Here is a 22,394-nt window from a genome sequence, read left to right on the forward strand (position 1 = left end):
GCTGCTCCGGGACAGCCGGGCAGCGGCTCTCGGGCTCCGGGAGCCGACAGATGGGCTGCGGGCTGCGCCGGGCCCCGAACCCCCCCCCCCCCCCCAGAGCAAAGATCCGCGCCGCTCCCCGCCCCGTCCCCGGAGCTTTGGGTTGGGGGCTCCGAGAAATGCGCGGCCACGCTCCGAGCGGAGAGCCCCGGCTTTTGTGGCCGGAGCGGATCCTTTGCATCTGAATGGGGGAGTTTGGTAAATCCCCGGACCTCGGCGAGGAGAAGGAATGGGGGGGTGAAGATTGCTCCCAGCTCCGGGTTAATGAAGTGGGAAAGGAGTCTTTCAGAGCGCCCTGCAAACAGCCCCCTCCGCGGGCAACAAACCCCGTCCCCAATCCGACATGGATTGACTTAAACCCAGGGGATAAGTGCTTTAAATTAATCTCATTGAATAAGAATGAGGCCCAAACAAAACTCTTTAAAATCATATTAAAAATCGATCAAAGGACAACTTGCAGTGGGTGTGCTTTCCGCGGGGCGGACGGGAAGGCGAGGAGCGGGCGGCGGGCAGCCTTCCTTCCTCCCATCCGCACAGCAGGAACGCGAATCAAAGGCGCTCTCTAATATTTAATTGTCCTTGTAGCCGTGGCTGATTCCTCCTCCGACATTAACGAAGTACAAGGCTTCGTTACACGTCGGTAATTGCGATATCCCAATTTGCCTTTTCACATCTGGAAGGGTGGGTTCGAGGGAGGGGGACCTCCCGGCAGTCAAACAAAGGCAGCTCCCAAAGAAAAAAGGGTTGGGAGAGGTGCTGTGCGTGGTGGGCTCTGCTCTGAGAGAGGCATCGTCTGCGGGGGAGCTCAGCAGCCCCTGTGCGGGCCCAGGACTCCCAAACCCATTCCTGACTGCCGACCCCTCCTAGCCCCATAGCTTTAACCGGGGCACGGGGAGCAGGTGAGGATTGAGAGCTGCTTTGCCAGCGCACTGAGAGGCGCAAGTGGAAGGAAACCACCAGAAGTGGATTTAGCTGCTGTTTTACTGCTCTGTCTGAACGCAGACAATGCCACACCAAAACGGAGAGCTCAGAGCTGCTCCTGCCCCCTCACTGCGCTGATGGAGGACATAAACCCATGTAGCAGGGTGGTTCTGTTGCCTTCTCCTCTAATTAGCCAACTCAGCAGCAGGGCACAGGGTGCCTGCTGTCTGATTGCTCAGCTGTGCCCTCCACGCTGAGGTCCCTGTTCTGCTTTTCCCTCTCCCAAAGCCTCCATACTCAGGGCGCTGCAGGGCAGGGAGCACGCAGCCCGGCCTGAAGGAGCAGAGGATGGGGCTCCCATTGCTGGGGACTACACGGAGCCAGAAGGGCGCAGAGAAGCAGCAGGGAAGGCAAACCCACACCTGGAGAGGAGCTCGAGAGGAAGGCTCCATAGTGCCACTGTTACAGACCCAACTTCAGGCTGCAGGACAACCAGGCCCTGCTGGTCAACACAACCAGAACCAACCTGCCTGAAGCCAACAGTCACACGAAGCTGCACTTCTACTGAACACTGCAATGAACCCATCTGACTCATGAGCTCTCCAGCCCAGACCCCATAGCACGCACACATACCTCAGTGCTGCGTCCAACTGCTCTGCAGCAGCACAGTGCTGATGGAGCTCAGCCACACCACCATGCAGGTCCTCCTGGTCTGGGCACAGAGCTGCAGCTTGGCCCCACATGCAGCACCCCAGACTGTTAAGGGGGTGTTGAGTACAAATTAACTGCAAGCAGGTAACTAAGTTCTAGCTGAATTAGGGGAGGTACACAGATAAAGGCAGCTCAGAGCAGACAGAGGGCTGCTGAAGTGCAACTAAGGGCAGAATTGGGCTCCTGCTGTCTCAGCTGCAACTTAAAGACATTTTGTACTTTGGCTCTGAAGTTTATTAAGAGCAAACCAGCTGGGCTTAGCTTCAGGTGTGCCCACTTCCTCTAAGACTTTCTTTTTCCTGTTAATAATCTCCTCCTTCTTTCCCTAACCACCCCGTTAACCCAGACCTCCCTGCTAACAAAGATGAAGCTGAAAAAACGTTGTCACGTTATTCATCACCGTGTTTGTAACGTTACATGCCCACTTAATGCCAACAGCAATGCAATTTCCTGGAGTCTCACTGATGTGCTGATGGCCATAGCTGCTATTATCATGAATTTACCAATAGTCTCCATTAATTCGTATGTGACAGTGAGCCAGAAGCTCAGGTGCTCAAAGATCACTTCTTCCCAAACTCACTCCCTGCTTTGCTCCCTCTGAGTCATTTTCATCCTCGGGGGTTTCTTTTCTGTTTTCTAAGCTGACATTTGCCTTAGACCTGATTGCTCTGCCAAGCAGTAATCACAGAGTCAGGTGGGTCTTCTTGTTCTTATCTTAATCTAGTAATTAGTATTAATTTTCTCTCTCTGCAAAAAAACAGTTAATTTTCTGCTTGAGTCTTTTTAACATCTTTCTTAAATAGTCAGAAAAGTGCTGCAGTAAAACTGGTGTTCTGTTTGGAAATTGCCTGGGAGGAAAAGAGAATCATTTTGGTTCTCAGGAGTTGCATTCACTTGAGAAATTAAATACTTTCGGACTGATTTATTCCCTCCTACAGCCCTTTGCATGACTCACTACAACCCAACAGCAGCTGCCCTCAATTCTGTATTCACAAAGTGGGTATTGTTCTCGTGACTCTGTCCCCTTCTGCTGCTGGATTGGAACCCCCTCTGGCCCCGTGTTACATGGATGGGCTGCGCTTCGTCCCCTCCCTGGAGGAAGGCTCAGGGCTGTTGGGAGCAGCACAGTGAGGTGGGTGAGTACCTGGAGGGGTCTGCAGGTCTCCTGCTTGGAACCCTGCTCGCCCCATACCAAAATCCTGACCCACCCGAGCTCAGTCTCCCTATGCTAGGCATAGGTGTGATCAGCCTTGGTGTGTTCAGGATCACACTGTGTCCCTTTTTTCAGTAATGGGTACTGGCTGATGAGATAAGGAAGAACGAAGAGAAAAAAAAAAAAACAACACATGGGAAAAACACAAAATGAAATCTGTTGGCTTGGGACACAACGAAATAAAGCACAGTGCAAGGCCGAGCCAAAGCAGGGAGAACCTTGAAAGCCTGGGTTAGTAGTGGGAAGCGTTAGCAAGGCTCTGCAAAGGCTTTCATGTTCAGAGAGGTGAGACATTTCATACATATTCTGCATTTCATAATTAGGTATGACAATACGCTGCAGGCAAGGAGAAGTTTGGAGATTGCTGGATTCCACTCTGGCTCCTTCCTACGGTGACAATGTTTGTTCCCAAACTCAGACTTTTGACATGAAGTTTTGTGCCCATGAGCTCTGCCCCAAAGGGACCATGTGTCATTACACTGAAGAGTTCTCCACAAGCAGACCAATTTCACTGAAACTGGGGAGACTCCTGGGAGGCAGCAGCATTTGAGTAACAGTGTCCAGGGACAGCTTTTGCCCCGATGCACAGAGGGAAGGTGGCAGTGACTCGATGTGTTACCTGCAACAGGAGCAGAAGTGTCCCCTCAGACAGCAGCAGGGAAAGCAGCAGTCTCCTCTCCCTCCTCCTAAACGTGCACCTTGAACGCCTCGTTCGCCACCACTGCTTCTTTGGCTAAAAAGAAGCAAGCAAACACGTTGTAGAGTGTTTCTATGGGTCCTTTAAATAGGAAAGCGTCTCCTTTGCGAACACGCTTGTCTCACTTTGAGGTTATACAGACATCACATTTCTCAGAAAACCGTAATTAAACTCTTTTATTTTTCTCACAAAATATCACCTTAGAAACAAGCTGCATCTTCAGGAAGCCACATATAATTGCAGCAGTGCAACAGGACACGTCTGGATTCAATTCCATTTGGAACTATGGGATAAGAGGGAGGAGGTCAGCATCTCCAAGAGCCCTCCCCATTTTTGCCTGACAAACTGAGCCACTCGTCAGTCAGTCTGGCAGGTCACCCTGACCTCTGGCTGACGTACTCCAGCAGGTTGTGCAGCAAATGACTGGGAGGTCCTGGCTCATACTGGGATCTGCTGGTCGCCAGTTTTAGTCTGTTTTTTCTTCTTCTTCTTCTTGACCTTGGATACACCAGTGTCCATCCCACTGGAATATTCAGATCGCAAGATCTCAGCCAGGCGATGTTTGCCATGGGTCTTCTTGAGAAGGTCAGACCTGGGCAGGGGGAGGAGAACAGGAATTAGATTTTCCTTTGCTCTGCTAGGTGGGTTACTTATTTTACAGCTGTGGAAAGTGACATTAGCGCATTAGCAGAAGAACAGCTTCCTTTTCTTGAGGCTTGATTTGAAATTCCGTCTCATGCAAAATTAGATATTGTTGTGACAGGTTTTCACAAAGGTGGCAAAATATCATGCCGTTTTTAAAAGCAAGCCTTTGTTCTGTACAAATGCTCTTGCAGGGGTGGTGGGGAGAAGGAGGGAAGGTTGTGCTGAAGGCTGATGAATTAGGTGACACAGCAGTTTGAAAACTGTAATAATAATGAAAAAGACTAAGAGCTCTAAGACACCGAACAATGGAAACATTTTATAAACAGAGCTGAAATCCATAGCTTGAAAGCAAAAACCCCAAACAAACAATCAACAAAAAATGATTTCAAGAGTGTAACACCAGCAGACTCTTCCCTTGCATTGTCCTGCAGACATCACATGCACCTTGCAGCACTCCCTCTCCAGAGACCAGCTTTTGCAAGGGAAGCCGCATTCTGCCCAGCCTCTAAACTCCAACGTGGATCTCCCTGCAGCCCTAAACTGCCAGCTATAAATATAAAAACCCACTCAGCATTTTTCCACCACAAGTTCTGCCACTGTCCTGCTCTGTGACCTTGGGCAAATTTCATCCTCGTTGCTGCTATCTCCCTCTCTTAACTATCTGAACTGCAGTCTCTTCAGTGGAGGACCCATTGCTCCCTACAGCATTCCCACAGTCCTGGGCATGAGGGGACATCCACACCCTTTGGTTTAATACAAAGACCAGAACCAGATCTTAAACCTTTCCTAAGAATTAAACAGAAATCCACCTAAGTACAACGAAGGAATACAACAGAAGCCTCACATGCATTCCAGCATGTATCATTGATAACACATGGACCTCAGCAGTTCTAAAGGGTGCAGCCACACAGCACTGCCCTTCGCAGTTCCTTCAGGTGTGCAGAACCATGCTGGGGACCACAAATCCTTGGCTGTAGCAACAGATGAACTCCTTCATTAGGCCCAGTGTGCAAGGAAGGGAAGGGAAACAAACTCTTGGCTACCTGGGATATTTACTTGCCCCTTTTCCACATCTCATTTTCCATCACTGTGTAGTTCTCACAGCTGGAGTGCGTTCAATAGGAAGGCTCTGAATGGTAAGAAGGATAGTGTGATGATTACCTCTGTAAGAAGGTTTCTCTAGGATATAAAGCCTGGAAGACAGGGGAGAGAAAACTCTGCTATCTTTGGTGCAGCCTTCATTCTCTCACTAATTTAAGACCCAAACTCTGCGCTGGCAGAAGGGTTAGAGACTGGACATAGCAGAGAAATAAGGCACACAGCCACTGCCTGTTTTGAAACCACAAGAAACTAAGGGAAAAAGACAGAATCAGTTCTAGTGAAGCAATTACGCTGCTGGTAAAACCCTACCTACAGTACCTCCACAGATGCACCTTGTCAAACTGCCTTCCTACACCTACATGGCACTGCAGCACAGAGGGGCTCCAGGGAGTGCAGGCACAGCACCTGTGCAAGGTGTGCCCTCAGCCACTCAGCTTTGCTGGAACAACCTTGTAGGGTACCTCTGCAGTTGCATTCCCTGCCCAGACCCCTCCATCACTCGACAAAGTTTCTATTTGACACTTTTGCTGTGTTTCCAAATGTTTACTACAGTAATTCAGGGTTACCAAGCAACAGATCAGTTTACTTAACAACATGGAATTATCTGCCGCAAAAGGACAAGTAATCCACCAGTAGCTGCCAGGCTGAATTTCAGCTCAGCAGGGAGGTTGTCCAACACTTTATTATCAATCAGGTGAAATCATTGCCCAATTAGTAAATCAATACCCCCTGCTGGGGTGATCAGCTGTACACGGGAAAATAAGGATGTGGGGGAGAAAAAAAAAGAGAGGTTTCTCCCTCTAACGAGGGCCACAAAAATCAATGGAGCTGTGCTGTGGAACCTGTGCGGATCACTGAAAGTAGAAAAACAGCTGTCAAGGCCCCGATTAACCACAAGATGCAAGAGCCAACGGCAACAGTGACAGGCTGTAGTGACAGCATGCAGGGAAAGTGCACCAGGTCAGGATCCCTGGCCAGATCCTAATCCCTGCTGTGCTGCTGCTAACTGTACATTCCCTTCTCTGCTCAACTGGCCCAAGTCTCCAGGGCTCTGCTAGAGGAGCCAAGCTAACAAGGAAAGGTGCCCTGTGGTTATGAGACAAAGCCCAGGAGAACAGAGAGAGACCTCAGTACTCACTCTCTGAGCATCCTTGGGCAAAGTATTTAACCTCTTTGTCCTTCGTGTCCATTCTCCCACCTCATAACCCGGGATGTCTGTATTTCCCTGTTGCCGAGGGCTGGTGTGATGCTAATTGAACAGAGAGCTGTGTGGCAATACCAGATACCTGGCAAAAAGCTTCACAGAACGGCTGGAAACGTAAGACACATTTGCAACACAGACAGAACCCATGTTCCCATCACTGGATAAACACATGGATTGTCAGCATCTCTTTCTGTGATCTCATGTCTAGATATCATGCTGTATTGAGCTCTAATGAGAACACATCATGTTGATAACGGGCAGAGAAATCCACAGCCCTTTAAATTCCTCCTTCCAAACAACAGTTAGTGTTTTGGTGGGGAACTACAAAACACTGAAACGAAGGGGAACTCGCAGAGAAAAAAAATATATATTCACTAATGATTGACCATCTCAATGTGCTATAGTGCCAAGATTTCAGCAGGGCTTAAAGGAGAAAGGAATGCTCAAATGGATGAGAAAACAGCTAGTTTTATTGGCTGGGGGAAAGCAAGACAGGAATAGAGAAATCGTAACTCAGAAAATGAAACAGCCCCAACGCACACATTAGGAGGAACTTATCCCTGCACACAAGTTATCTGACTTCTCCCTGTCACTGCCCGCAGTGACCAGCTGCCCAGCCCTCCACCCAAACGAAATCCTAACAGTTTTGGATTGCAATGCCTTCCAAGTCCATAATTCAATTCATTCGTCTGCTTCAGAGTATCATAAAAAAACATCCACGCAAATCCTTGTTGATGTCAAAAACAAACAGAAAATCTCCTAACATGACTGCAACACACGTGATTAGCTTCAAATCATAGGATCACCGAGATTGGAAAAGACCACTAAGATCATCTACACCAACCACAACCCGTCACCACCACGCCCACTAACCCATATCCCTCATCACGGATGTGGAGATTCTGAAACATTCAGGTGTGAAAGGACTGAGGGACAGTGCTAAGAAAAGGATTGAGCAGCTGAAGCCATTTTTGATTTTCATTCCAAAATTCCAGTACGTGTAACACGCTGACATATCTGCTTCATTACAGAGCCGAATTGCAAGCTGATCTCTGAACTAAAAACTCCTACAGTCAGAGCAGTGCACCCACGTGTGCGTGGTTTCTCAGACATCATTTGATGGTTGAGAAGCTGCCTCTTTTTACCTAAAAGGTGAGCGTGCTTTTTCTTCTCCTTCCTCTTGGTCAGTACTGCTGGCCGTTCCTTTGTCTTGCGCTCTGTGGAATGCTGGTGTGATGCAGTGCAGCAAGTGTGACGACCTTTAACCAACTTGCAGCATCTGCAGCAACCGAGGGTTCCCAAATTGCTTCAGCTGAGGAAGACAGAGTATAAAGTTCTGACGCACAGTCCCAGAACTCATGGTGTGTCTTTGGAGGAGACTGAGGTAGGTTGTTTCATTTATCAGAAAGCATTTCAACATGGAGTGTGCTATCAATCTGCCTGACAGCATCTCCAACGGCTCCCTGAAACTGTGCCAGCAGCAGAGCTGGGTTACCTCTGGGCCAAGGCTGCTGCAACACCTGCTTTTTCTACTTATAGCGTTGGATGAACCATCTGCAGCCAACGCAACCCTGTTTGCGTTGGTTTTTCCATTGCTGTTTTTAGTGGAGTGGGGGCAAGAAATTCATCAGCAGTCCTACACTGCTCCCAGCAGACAGACTAGGGACTCTTATCTGCTGATATAAACACTGGCTTGAGCAGAATGCACAGAATTATTACTTGGTCAGATCGAGCATCAAGTGCTGTTGGAGTACAGTCAGAGCAGAGCAGCATTCACGTTGAGACAACCAAACAGTAAAGTTCACTGCACACCTACCAAAGACAATTATTTCAGCAACAGAGAGAGACAAAATTGGATAACAACCTTGCAACCAAAACCTTAAGGGCCTAACAACATTCATATTCAGAGCAATGCTGGGGTAATAATGACGTAAATCAATCCCCTCAAATAGAGCCATCCTGTATGCCTTACTTTGATCCCATATTACCTAAGGTTTGACTTAACCCTGAAGTTGAGGGGATTTTCACCTTCATTTTTATACTTTTTTTTTTTAAATGCACATGCTGTAGCAGCAATGACTATATTTAATATTCAATCTTTCTGAGCATTTCTGCAGCAATGAGTTCCACAGAATCCATTGAACTTAAGGACTTATCTCTTTCTTTGTAATGGCATGAGTTCACAAACAAGGCAAATTAAGTTGTGACTCCCCATTATGGTGAAACCCTTTGGCTTCCAGAGAGATCAATAGGGAAAAGAAACAGGCCACCAGTCCCCCACAGAATCCCATAAAACCCTGCTGATTCACAGTGCAAAACACCGAGCAGCACAGGGAGGCTTGGGGGAATGGCAATAGGTCCTCGGCATCTGCATTGTGAAGGAGTCAAAAGACATGTCTATTGGGCATGTCAGCTGCTTCCTGTGCAAGCTGCTTCTCTGCAGTGAGTGAAAGACGGTTAATCCCTCAATGGAAGTGGGATCAGCTTCCTTGCATCTACCCTTCAGTAAAAGCATGAGCCCGGGCACTTACTAAGCTGATGTACTGTAACTCCATATACAGTATCTGGTTTATGTGGCTTACATAAATACAGCATTCCAACTTCCAAAGAAATCACAAGCCCATTCTCAGATTGGATTTTCCAAAGCCTGCAATAGCTAAGGGGACAGTTGTTTTGCACAAAAAGATTAACAAAAAAAGACATGGAAGTTTTACACGTTTGTTCAGGAGAGGGCTGCTTCCACATTCCAGCACTGAACCATCACACACCTGGCTGCCACATCTTCCTGTCCCACCTTCCCCAACCAGGCTCCCTAAGGAGGCACTAAGCACAAAAGGAGGCTTCAAAAGAAATGACAACTTTTCATTGTCCTCTTAAGAAACATTTCATGATTGCCCTTACCCCACTTTCAGCTGGACTGCCTGCTCTTTCTTCTCTGGGCAGGTGCTGAGAAATGAGGCCTTAGTGAGCAGACTGACTAAAAACAAGTATCAGATGTTTGGAGACAATGTGTAATACAACCAATACTCATGGTATCACGTGAGAAATATAATCAGAAAGATTGCCTCATGACTACACCGCTATCATTTCAAGCCCCACACACTACAATTAAAAAACATTTGTCTTTTTGTGGCAGTCTAAATTCCCCTCTCTGCTTTGTCAGTGTGAAATCGAAAGCAATTCTCTGTAAATTAACAGAGCTATCTTGAATTTACGTTAGCAGATACTGAATTTGAATCTATATTCACTTTTTTCTAAACTGTCCCTTAAATACTAACATATATATATATATGTATATATTTTAAACAAACTGAATTAGAAATAAGTTTCACAGGCAATAACAGTTGTATGACAACGGACTACTTCTTGCAGGGTTTTAACTTTCCAGATGTTCTCAGATTTGAAACCTAGAGCTTGAGCAGTGACAAACCCATGCAAAGTCTGCCCACTTGTCTTGAGCTGCAATTGTATGACCCATGTGCAAATGAGCTTTGAAATCACTCTGACCATTTGTTCCAACACCTCCACACCCCCCAAGCCCATGCATCCTGTGCCTAAACTACCTACTGTATCTTGAGCTTGTCTGTACTATAATAGGATGAAGACTTGGGGAGGAGGAATGCTGTCTAGAAGAGGTGCGTAACAAGGGAAAAAGTAGCTCTAACAGAATAGCAACATCATAGGAACACAGAGAGGCATTGTTGCAGGCCAAGTAATCCTGTGACACGCTACTGTCAGTCATAGCTTGACACCCTGCTGGGCCAGCAAGACATCAAAGCCCACCCCATACCATCTTACATGCTCTTTATCAGCTAATCAGGCTATTCTTCCTGAAATAAAGCTCCGTTAAATCCCCCCTCACAGGGGCATTCCCATCCTGTTGCCCATCTGCTGGTGAGGGTCAGCTGAAGCAGGAGGCAGATCGGTGCTCTGTCCCTGGTGGCTTCTCAAAGCAGGACAATGCTGTCTCCGACTTTTTATTTTAAAATCCTTTCCCCATTCTTTCTTTCCTCTTCCCCCCCCCCCCCCCCCCCTCCAAAATACATACATGTGCAAGAGATGTCACCAGCCTAGGAACAATTAAGTGGATTAGTGCTTTAATTGCATGGCTAATGGGGTTTGCAGCAACAATTACATGGAAGGAGTCACAACTGATACCAGGAAAAGAAGAAAGATTTTTCTTCCTTTGAATCACTGCAGTGATTTTACAGGCAAGCCAGAAGTTTGTAGTCTGCTGTTGCATTGGGGAAGACCACAAGAGCTTAATGTCACGATCTCAGAAGGGAGGACTATTTGTCTTATGGAAACACCTCAAAGCACCTAGGGTGAGAGGTACCGAGCATTTTCAGCTCCAGCTCAGGCAGAAGAGAGTACTTGGGACTTTTCTCCTCTAGGTTTGACAGGGAATCTCAGATTCCTGATGCAGGAAAGGCGTACCTAGGAGACTGGAACAGATGTAAGACAGGAGAATAACTGGTATTTGTCAAGGCCAGGAAGGAAGAAGTGTATTGTGAGATAAATCAGCACTCACCCTGCCTTGGATCACAATAAACAGAATGGTCAAACTCGAAAAGTGAAAATACTCATTCCTCTGCAGTTTCCTTGATGCTTTTATCACTCCATGCCATATACCAATAGCAAGCAATTATGCACACAGCCTTGTCTGAGAGACTTTCCCTAGACAGGGATGAGGGCAGAGTTGCTACTACAGTTGCTCCCAAGCCAGGAATCACAGACCTGTGTAGGACTGTGTGATTGGAAATGAAGATGTGAATGGAAAAACCTGGCAGCTTCTACTGTGGAAGCACTTGGCTCCAACAGGACTGCTGCTGGAGCTCTATCACAGCCACAACCCGTGCAAGGCAGAGAACCACTCCAGTATATGGGAAATCTCATGCTTCACTCTGGAACACTTCCTGATCCTTCAAAGTAGTTCTGGAGTTAAGTATAAATAAATAAAAATTAGACTGCTTCTGCTTGTGTTTCAAGAGCCAAGAAAACAGAAAAGGTACACCGAAACCCAGGCTAGTCCATGGAGGCACTTCTCCACACTTAACACCTACCTTCAAAAAAAAAGCATCTTTATCAGAAGCCAAAGTGAGCTAATTTTTTTTTTTTAACTAAATTCCCATTCAAATGTTTAAGCAAGTTGGTTTAATACACAATTTTTAGGTACTCTACAGCAGTTGGGGAGAAAAGGAGAAATAAACAATAGCTCAGAGCACAACCTAAGCCAATGGCTCAGCATGATTTAGCCTCTCAGCAATCACACATGAACTCCTGGAGCAACCACAAGAACTTCAGGGAGCAGTGCATGTCCTGGGCTGGCACATGGCATCCCTTGGCTTGAGAACATCAAGCTGGCCTACCTTTTTGCTCTTGGTTTGGTTTTCTTCTTTGAGTTAGCAGTTGGAAGAGTAGTCAGGTTCTGGGGAGCATCTCTCAGGCCAAAGCTCTTGGCCACATGACCCAGGTGGATAGATTTGATGTGGAAGATGTGCTTGAGGCTTCTGGGATAGGCGGTGTAGGCACAAAGAAAAGACTGCAGTGCTGGGGAAAGGGAAAAAAAAAAAGTGAATTCTGTTTGCTACTGCATCTTTATATATATATATACTTAAAGATTCAGCTGTTCCAGCTGAAAGGACATTGGTCTTGTCCTTTGGGACACCTTCTGGTCAGCAGCTGGTGAATAAGGTTGGTGTGTTAAAAATCTGTGAAGGTTGTATATAGCACTGGTACAATCCCGTAAGGAGAAGAAAGGTGGTGGAGAAGGGTTAGGAACTGAAACAACACTACATTAAGTTGCATTAAGCTTGCCTCTTGTAAGGATGCCCCTTCTGACACGGAGGGCAATGTCTGCAGCACATCTCACATGAAGAGCTGTTGACATCAAAAGGTAGCAGAAAGGGAGAAACAGGGAATAGAGGGATACAGGGATGAAGAAAGGGAAATCGAAGCATGGAAGTGGCACAGGAAGACTCCTCCGATATTACAATCCCAGCAGTCCATGCATTTTTCACCAGTTACTAGATAGTCCCTTATAAATATCTGAGAACCAGATGGATTTCCTGACTCATCATCGCGCCGAGAACAGAGCTCACGTTCTCAGAAGGGAAAAATAATAGGATAGCGTGCAAATTTTCTCTTTCACATTTTTATATTCCTGTAATGCCCTTCCCTCAGGGCCCATTGCTCCAAAGACGATCATCCACTAATATGAACACCAGCACTGCTCCTCAATGTACCTGTAACATTATACCCAGGTTGTCCTCTCTGCTATAGGGAATACAAGGACTTTTAGTAAGGAAACTCTACAGCTCAGAAAATGCCTCCCCACAATCCCTCAACTGCTCCTCCGCTTCTAAACCTCCTGTGCCTCCCCAGCCCTCACCCCAACCACCACCTTCATCTCTTTCTCTCCCTCTCAGTCCCTGACAGCAGCAAGCTCTAAACTCTAACCTCTCCTGCCCTTGCCTGTTGAGCCACCGGACCAGCAAGTTTGCCCACAGCTTATGTCTAATCTCTTGGCAGCAGCAGGAGATTGGAGTTTATGAACAGTAATAAAAATGTCATTTTAGCAGATCAGCTCCTGGAAGGACCCAGGGAATCCATCAAAGCTCTGTTTACTGAGCAAAGCGAACTCCTTTTCCCAATCGATGAGAAGAAAAGATTGAGTTTTTTGCACCTTCTTCCCAATTTCACAACGTTACTGTTTTAGAGGCATCTGAACATCAAGAGACCTGTATTTTCCCAAAAAGAGAATGTTAAATTCCAAACACCAAGTCTCACTGTCTCATCTGAAGGCCATCCCTCTGAGGGCTTATAAACCAGCTCACATGCTCTCAACAACCCTGCTCTGCTGCTGTGTTTTTTCACAAAGTTATTGGTCGAATTCACCTGCTGTGAGAGGGTGCAACTCCTCAAAAGGAACAACACGAGCTTGATCCTGCGCTGAATCCAGTCCCATTGGAGTTAATATAGCTGTCTTTCTTTCAGCATTTGAAATGGTTGATACTAAAGATCCTGTTATTATGAAGGCTGAGCTCATCTCCCACAGTTCTTCAGATGGCAAAGGCTGCTGGTACTCATTCCCCAGACCATCGTTTGAGAATGAAAATGCCAAAGGCCCCTCACTTCCCAAAGTCCAGCCAGAAAACTGCCAGCCCCAGCGCTGACTCAGAGCATGTGAAAGAGAGACTAATCCAAATCTGAACTAACAGCCCTGCCACATCAGCAGGGTGAAAGCTCAGCTCACGTAACTGTCTTACCTCTGGGGAGCTCAGAGCTGCTAAGGGCCATCACAACACCCATGAGATTTAAATGAAGACCCAACAGTAGCCCTAGGAGATGCATGCTGGTCTGGGGAGATTTTAGATTTGCACTGATGCAAGAGAGTGGATTTAGGCTGGTCCTTTTCCCATGCACAGCCTCTCTTTTCTACTGAAATAGTAGTTGTGGTAAGACAAGGGGAAAAAAAGAAAGAACTACACACAATGGAGGTTAGATAGGTTTGTGGATAATGGCTGGATAAGCTGGTGGGGACATTTTGCCAGTGTTCAGAGCGTGTGGGAATAGGAAGAATGCACTGAAACCACCACCATCACAGGCTTTGTGCCACAGCAGTGGGCTCCTGTAACCCTGCTGTCCCTCTGCACACAATGGTGCTGAGGATAGAGAGGGTGAGAGCAGCTGCTCGACTACTAACCACCAACAGTGGTTTGCTTCCCTACCTTCCTGTAACCACAAGCAGCAGGAAGGTTCAGAAGACTGAGCTCTACCAGTCACTGCAGCTTCAGAGTAGTACACCTCTCACCACGTAAGACCTCAGCTTTCCAAAAGGGGCTCCACACTCCATGAAGTTTGTCCTTCAGAAAGCAGGGCTCAGCCACAGCTCTCCTCCCATGCTATCACACTGCTGGTCAGTCAATCAAGTTTGAAGGGCAGCACTTTCCCTCAACTATCTGAGTTAGGAAAGCATGGATCTGAAGGGCAGAAGGGACGAGCAGGCAGGGAGCCACTTGCCTTCTGAAAGCGGGCTGCAATCAAAACACTGCTTATTAACATTGACTGGGTCAGAAAATGGGGAAAAAGAGAAAAAGAGAGAAACAAATGCATCTCTGGCACAGTTTCCAATTGATTGTCTGCCATGAAAGCAAAAGCCAGCTGCCAAGTTAATTATTCATGATGCCTGGCAGAGAGGAGGAAGAGGGGGTTTATGGAAGCCACTCAGCAGTGGAAAATTTGCATATGTAGATAGTGGAATAGGAAAAGAGGTGGAGTACTCCTGCACAAGACAAATGGGATGCACAACACTTCAGAATTTCCTGACATACATTCTGCATTTCTAGTTTGTCGCTAAAAAAGTTTAGTGTTGAGGTCAGCAACAAGTGCATATGGAGTGCCTGTGTGCGTGCTTACCCGCAGTGACACATGCTGGATAAACAGACTACAGAGGTTTTCTGAGTGCAATCAAAAATGTTTTAGTAACATTCAGAAAAAACAGCCCCTTTGACCTCTTCAACAGATCCGATCATGTCTCCTGATTTCAAACAATTGTAATGCTGAGTGTAAATTCTTTGTTGAGAACAGCCTCCTCATGCTCAGTTACACGATGACATTGTACAGCTCAAAGGCCAGCTTCCCCATTTGTTTCTGGACCACTTAGTATGTGACTTATGTTGTATATGCAGTATAGTTCCTACCACATCCCTATCAAGTTTCCCCATCTTCTTTCCCAAATCCACCTCACTCATTTTTTTTTCAGAGAAGCAGAATGAAAAAGCTTCTGAGGCTGCACAGTTACAGCAGCTGCATATCCGGCCAGGCAAAGATGGATACACAATCTCCAGATTTGTTCCTAAGTACTATTATTATTAACTCAATCCTGTTTTTTCTACTTCCTGCTTGCTTTTGCATGCAGTTGTGATCTCTCCCATTTTCCTCCCATACCACACAGCAACCACCAGTCTGAGAGCTGCTCCCAAGACATCCTGCTGTACAGCATTCAAACACCCCTGGTGCAAAACAGAAAGCAACAAGGTGTTGCACAGGCTGCAGTGAAGCAGGTCACCCATGACCTTCCCAGAGTAACACACTCTCTATTCACACACGTGATTGGGTCAGAGCCCTCAGATGTGAATCCTGCTGAAAGCCAAGATTAAACCTCATTTGCACTTAATATGGGAATGTGAGAAATTAACATATAATATCATCACAAAGCCTTCTGGGCCCATCCCAACCCCTTGCAGGGCCCAACGGACCCAAAAAGGTTTCTTCCAACTTTGCTTTTCCCTGAAGCAAACCTTGGCAGCTTATGAGCCCTACTGGAATAAATGGAGAAGAAATGCACCGACCTTTTTTTGCCCACCGGATGGTCCCCTCACTGGAGTGAACATAATTCTCAAATTGTGTCTGCAGGACGGTGGCCCGCTCCCGGACTTCCTGAGGGTCCACGCCATAGGATTTCTGCAAGGGTGGAGAGAGGATTAGAGGAAAGAGAGAATTTGAGTCAGGAATAATGAAGCAGTTTACAATAGATTTAATAACAGTAAAATCACACAGTAACCACCCAGGGGCCAACAAAGGTAATCCTCTCAATATTACTAGAGGAAAAAAAAATTATAGATAAAGACGTTAAAGTCAAAGCAGCCAGTAAGCACTCCGTGGTGAGGAGAGCAAATCAGTTTTAATTTTGTGTTTTCTAACATCTTTCACGTGTCTTTTTCCCCTCCTTTTTTTTTTTTTTTTTCCTCCTCTGATTCAACAGGCCAGATACCACTGCTCATTTCCCCTGCAGTTATTTGGAGTAACTCCCCACAGGCTCCATGCCAGCCTTGAGTTTTTTTTTTCTTAGGACTTTCAGATCGATGTTTCAAGCTCCCCTGAGCAGGTCCCCACAGCACATAGCCCTTTCTTAGCATGCATAGGGCAGAAGATCTACATTCATGTCCATGCTTGAGAGAATGGACCAAATTCAGCACCTGAGAACAAAGCCAACTAAAATGAACTTCTCATTATTGATGTCTACATGAAGTTTCCTCACTGTCAACAAGCCATATGTAACTAATCATTATCACACGGTTCCTCTGGGGTAAGATAAGCCCCTTGCACCAAATGCACGACAGAAGAAACCTCCTTAAACCAAAAAGGCAATTTTGAATGTGCTCAAGCTTTCCCATAATTGGACTGCAGAATTTGGTTCGGAAAATGGAGAGCAAACAATGCAGGGAGCAAGCCATTATTGGGAGGAGGAAAGAGGTTGGCTCTATTTCTGAACTACCAAGGCAGATAGAGGAAATGTGGACAAGGAGCAAACATTTTTGATGGCAAGTTGACAGCAAAGTGCAAAGCCAAGCATCCATGGGTATGAATCTCCCTCAAGAAAGGACCACAACTCTCAAAAGCTACTCAGATAGGAACCAGCATCCAAGCTAGAGCACTTGACCCAAGGCAGTAATTTGATGCTGGTCAACTCCTCATCTTCCTCCCCAGCATATCTAATGCTGCTTAACACCCCCCACTCCCCTCTGCCCTGCTGCCAGTCCAGGGGACCCACATCACGCTGACTGGGAACCCTGGGGACTGTGGAAGCCAGGCAATGATGCTGACACCCTGTGCAAAAAGCTCTGTTGACCCAGATCCGCTGCTGTATCCTAATAGAAAATCCACCCACAGAAAGACCCCAAGTGCAGTTCACAGTCCCTGCACACTGCCTTCCTTGGAACTTGAGATCCCACAGGTCCCAGCCACTGCATCATCCTCCAGTGAAACAAACACACGTGGGGAACAGAATTCCTGCTCTCCCACTGCCTGAACTACATGCACTTCCAGCAAAGTCAACAGCGGTGTTTTAAGGCCTTGTAAGAGCCTCCCAGATTGCCAGTCTCTGCTCTCCATCTCCCAGTGCACTGCAGAGATGGCCAATACAGACTGCTTCACCGTCATCTTTTGGTTTGACTTAACGCACTCCTATTAATCAGCTGAGGCAGTCTCCAGTCGAGGGGCCTCTGTAAGGGTTTAATAAACTACAAGTGGTGCTGCCTTCTCCAAGTGGACACTCGTCATTGTGACTAACAAGTTTCCATTGACGTGAAACATAAAACTTTCTCCCACCCGCCCGCTCCTCCTAGCCCCCATCACTTTTCTTTTGTTAAGCCTCCTGGCAGCACAAAGTGTCACCTTCCCAGCGTTTTTTAATATGAATGTGAAATTAGTGAGGTTTGCCCTTTCCCCTGGCGGACAGAATCCTCTGTTATTAAAAAGTAAAGCACTTTAATAATGAAAACTTTTTCTCTTTTTCCTGTGTTTTAACTGTTTAAAATTAATGAGAAGGGCATAACGGTTGTCAAAGCGATATTGAAAGCCGGGTAGCCTGGACCGAATAAGCACGAAAATCCCTCCAGAGTGTTAAATAAACAGTGCTTCAGCCCCTTCTGAATCCCTCTGTTGGTTATTGTATACATTCTGTAACAGCACTCAGAATAGATCTGAGCACCGGGGAGGCAGAAAGGTTTCAGAATTCCAATAAAGGCCTCAAATTAAAGACAGCCTGGTGCGAATTCCAGGAGAAAATTAAAGAGACCTCAAGCTTAAGTGACAGGTGACTTGCTTCTGTGTCACAACTGTCAGGGGATTTAGTGATAATATGGCAATATATTACAAAGGACTTTTCTTATTCCCCCCTTTAGGTTTCAAAATGAGGCATCTCTTCTTCCTGGTGCTGGGGGAAAAAAAAAGTAAGACAAAAATGAGGGATAAAGAACTAGGTGCATAATTTCCAAAGTGTGAGGTCAGTCCAAGAGAAATAAATGAAAAAAGCAAATGGCAGGAAACATAATGCACTCAGAAAACAGCTTCTCCCCTCCTCCCGTCTCTACCTTGTCTTTTATCCCCTTCAGCCCCTCGAGACAGATCTCATTTTAAAATTGCCCCCTAATGGGAATGAAAAAAAAAAAACCCCGTGTTTGATTCCTGCCTTCCAGGGAGGTTCATCTTAAAAAAATAATAATAATAAAAAAATAACAAAAAAAAATCTAAATTTAAAACTGTCTCAGAGCCGAATTGAAAATAAAACCAGCACACCATGCGAGTGTCTGGGCAGATCAAACAGAGCAGTGCTACTGGAAGTGCACTGAAAGCCATCCCCTATGCTTTACAAGCTTTAATCCTGCTCGTGTCCTGGTTCAGGTGAGCAGGACAATTAATTTGAGACCCTTGCACCTTTTCCAAGGCCCAAAAGATAAAAGCCTACCCCAGAGGTTTGCTTGATCTACTCTCCACATAGATGAATTCGTTACATCCATTAAGTAATAAGCATTATCGTCATTGTGGAGAACTAGGGGGACAGAAGAGCTTTTTCTAGCCTGTACTTGCTTGGAATGAACCTATTCTGACAGATCCCTAACCACTAGCATAACCTGAGATCAATAACAGCATCTATTCATCTCTAAGAAGAAAAAAGGCCTGGCCATAACGGGACTTAAGCAGCTCAGGACACTGGGGGACCTCCCCACAGCTACGCTTGAAAAAGGCATGCTTACCTCTTTCAGAAGAAATTTGTGATTATAAAGATTGCAGCTTTCAGGTTTGAGAGGTGAGGGTAAGAACTGAAAGTCTCTTACTTCATTAGGAGGGTTTGTTAATGGCAGAAAGGACAGAAACTCAGTAAAACCAGACTGAGGTGGAGAAATTCTTTCTTAAAGCAGGAAGAGAAAAAAAAAAAACCAGCCCAAAACCCTGGCTATAACATCTCCTGCTTCCATTATACTTCAAAACAAAATGAAGGATTTTGTTTTAATAACAACTTTTTACTAACCTCCACACACCTCCTCCAGAACTCACCGAGTCCCCCTGCCCCCCTCGATAAAAGTTGAAAGATCAAATTTATTCTCTTTGTAGGCAGGTGAACATTCACACACCCAGACATAGCCACATATATATTTTATACACCTAAATATAAAATATACATTTTACAGGCACTTCAGCTTGCTCCCTGGCTGCACACAGAAGCCCAAAAAATGCATGTTCCAACGGGGTTCTTGTAATGGACTTCAGTTGAGGCAATGAGAACCGAAGAGCATCATAATGAGATTCCTGTGTGCACAACTATAATATATACATGACTCAATGCATGGAGGGCTGATAAGCAAAGCTAACTCTCTCTCGAATGGCAACATCACAAATAGATCAGGTTCAGCTCCTTGTAACAGGTCCTCCATTTCTCCCTGTCCTATGCAGTGTCCATTGCATCCCCAGCTTACTCTGCTGACTTACAGCAAACTTAGGGAATTTAGTAGAGATTAACCTTCCTTAAAACTTGGTAACATATCCCTGCAACAGCTGAGAAAGCATTAGACCTCTTACAGAGCCTCTGATCGTTAATAAAATAAAACTCAAACATCCTTGATTGCATTTAGTATATTTTTCAAGTAATTCCTCAAGAAGCCTATGTGATTTTGATAGGCCTACTGCAACCTCATCCCCATTAAACTACAGAGATTTCTTTTCCATCAAGTACTTCTCACTCCCAATTCTGTAAGATTCTGAGTCATATTAAAATTGGTAATTCTGTATTTTTAAGTTCCCACAGCAGGCTCAGTCCATCCTACAGCCAGAGTGAATCTATCACAGCTCCAGTGCAGTCAACAGCAAAATACCATTCACTTTGAAGGAAGAGGGAAGAGAGAAGTTCAATCCTACTTTTGATGGCAAGTGAAAGGAACCAGCTCCCTCTGTTTACGTACAGCAGCTGGCATGACAGGGCACGCCTAGGCAGCAGCACCCAGCAAAAATCAAACGAGAGCAACAACTGTTTTCCAAATACGTTTTGTTGTTGTTATTTGTGCATTCTTTTGTTTTTGTTTTGAGAACAGTTAGAATGGAAAAAGATGAGTATTTAAGTCAGAGTATTTTACAATTGCAATTTGAAAGCACGGTAGAAATATCAATCCTATCAGTCCCGCTGGCAACCAGGCTTACGAGCCAGAAAAGGACACAAAAAGCTCTTTTAAATAATTCCTGCATTAACAAAGCACATCTACATTTCTGGGTGTTTGTTGAACCAGCTAACAGACCATATCACCAGCATGTTCCAAACATTTAAAAGATAGGATATATGGTGATTTCAGTGAAAAGGTAAGAGCTTGAAATAAAGCTGTATCTCACAGTACCCACAGGTGGAGCTTTCTGTGAAATATAGGGCATGAAGGAAAAAAGAGCATCTTTCAAAAGCATGTCTACCAAAACCACCACAGTTCTTAACAGTCATCTGCAGGAAATGAGAAGGCACTGGACAGGCTGCAGGCTCACATACGTTAAAGCAGAAAGAACAAACAGGCAAAACTGCAACAAGAGGAAAGAAAAAAGCATTCTGCATCAGGCTTGAAGCATTCTTGACTTCCATTCAAAATGGAAGTTCTTCAAGGATTTAATTCCACAGAATGCAGAAACACCTCACCATCAATTGCAAATGACTGAATGCTGTGAATTAGCAAACTGATGGCAGACCCAAAGTTTGCAGAAATCAATGAAAAGATGACTGTCAGCCCAGCAAGCTTTGTTTCAGGCTCCAAGTAAATACAGGTAATAATTAAAAAGCCTACACAGCACATCACCAAATACATTTTACTCATTTCTTTGGAGTAATTTTATGTTATTTGCAATCTCCAACAGTTTCAGTGAAGAAAAGCCGAGAAGAGAAGCACTGTGGGAAAAAAGAAATAACACTTCTGCAGCCAGAAAGCTTTACTGTCTGCTACAACTATTTGTTGAAGAGTTAGAAAGAGCTGGTTTTTGGACAGCAGGTTAAAGACTGGACAATTGTGACATAAGGCAATTCTATGACTACTTGCATTGCCCGACGTGATGGACATACCAACCATCACACCGCAAAGATGGAAGCTAAGGGAGGAATATTTATGATGTTTATCTGGTAAATGACAATGGTAGCAATTCCAAATCAGCAGAATAACTCACCTTGCTTCCTGGTCTGCGCAGCCTGAAGCGATCGTCTTTCATCAGGCTGGATAGTACCTTCTCCATCTTTATCTCTGAGACACTGAAGTAGCAAAGACAAAAAAAAACCCTGCAATTTATTCTGCTTTTAAAAAAATAGTGCATAAAAAACTAAGGGCTGATAATGGATGGCAAGATGGGAGATGATACTCAACCCTCATCCAAAGAAACAAAGTGTTTATGGGGACACAACAGGATCCCAAGGAACTTCTCCTAGGAAGCCAACTCTCTGAGTTTCCTTCCACACAGGCACGTCATACCCCACTCCCACAAGATCTTATGTCACTTGCTCTTGCTACACTGCTGGACTCAGAGCCCAGAAGCACTCCTCCTGATGGACATGCTCTCACATTCATTTAAAGCTTCAAAAGCCACTTCCAATACCAAACACGCACTTTGATTTTCTTTACCGTTCTGAGGACTCACCCTCTTCCTCCCCTGGCACAGGTGTAAAACCAAAGCCCTGCACATTAGGGACTTAAAACACTCTATTTTTTTGTAATATATATTTTAAATAAAGGTGACTCAGTCAGCTATCCCTAGCCATGTTTCACACTTGGCATTTATTTCCATTCTGTCAACTCACTCATTCTTCCTGTAGCTTCAACCAGATGACTACTCTCCAGTCCTGCTTGCAAGACACTGCTGGCCCACTGCTATGGCCTCGATACCAATGAATCTTAAGAGCCACCTTCATTTTAAAGCATGCAAGTGGTCCCATTCAGAGATGCACGTAAAGGAGACTAGATATCCTTTGTCCTCTTTAACACTGTCTTGTGGGGCACACACACACCAGGTGACACAACACAGGAACAGCTGTGCAGCTTCACACAATTAATATTAAGGCTGCA

General features: G+C 45.5%; 1 protein-coding gene across 4 annotated transcripts in view; it reads right to left on the reverse strand.

Moving 5' to 3' along the window:
* Window positions 1–173: 173 nt before the first annotated feature.
* Window positions 174–22,394, reverse strand: part of DDX31 (DEAD-box helicase 31) — a 45,994-nt gene continuing 23,773 nt past the window's right edge. For 2 of the 4 annotated variants that reach the window (XM_040649392.2, XM_040649391.2), the window contains exons 17-20: window positions 21,505–21,586; window positions 15,885–15,996; window positions 11,901–12,081; window positions 3,730–4,173 (exon numbers count right to left, since the gene is read on the reverse strand). In XM_040649392.2, coding sequence (XP_040505326.1) covers window positions 4,020–4,173; window positions 11,901–12,081; window positions 15,885–15,996; window positions 21,505–21,586 — 529 coding nt within the window. In that variant the 3' untranslated portion in view covers window positions 3,730–4,019. Of the gene's footprint in view, window positions 3,618–3,729; window positions 4,174–11,900; window positions 12,084–15,884; window positions 15,997–21,504; window positions 21,587–22,394 lie in introns of those variants that run through there. The other 2 variants (XR_005840547.2, XM_046901873.1) reach the window with 2 other exon arrangements.

The sequence above is a fragment of the Gallus gallus genome, chromosome 17 (genome assembly GCF_016699485.2).
Source record: "Gallus gallus isolate bGalGal1 chromosome 17, bGalGal1.mat.broiler.GRCg7b, whole genome shotgun sequence".
NCBI classification, from domain to species: domain Eukaryota; kingdom Metazoa; phylum Chordata; class Aves; order Galliformes; family Phasianidae; genus Gallus; species Gallus gallus.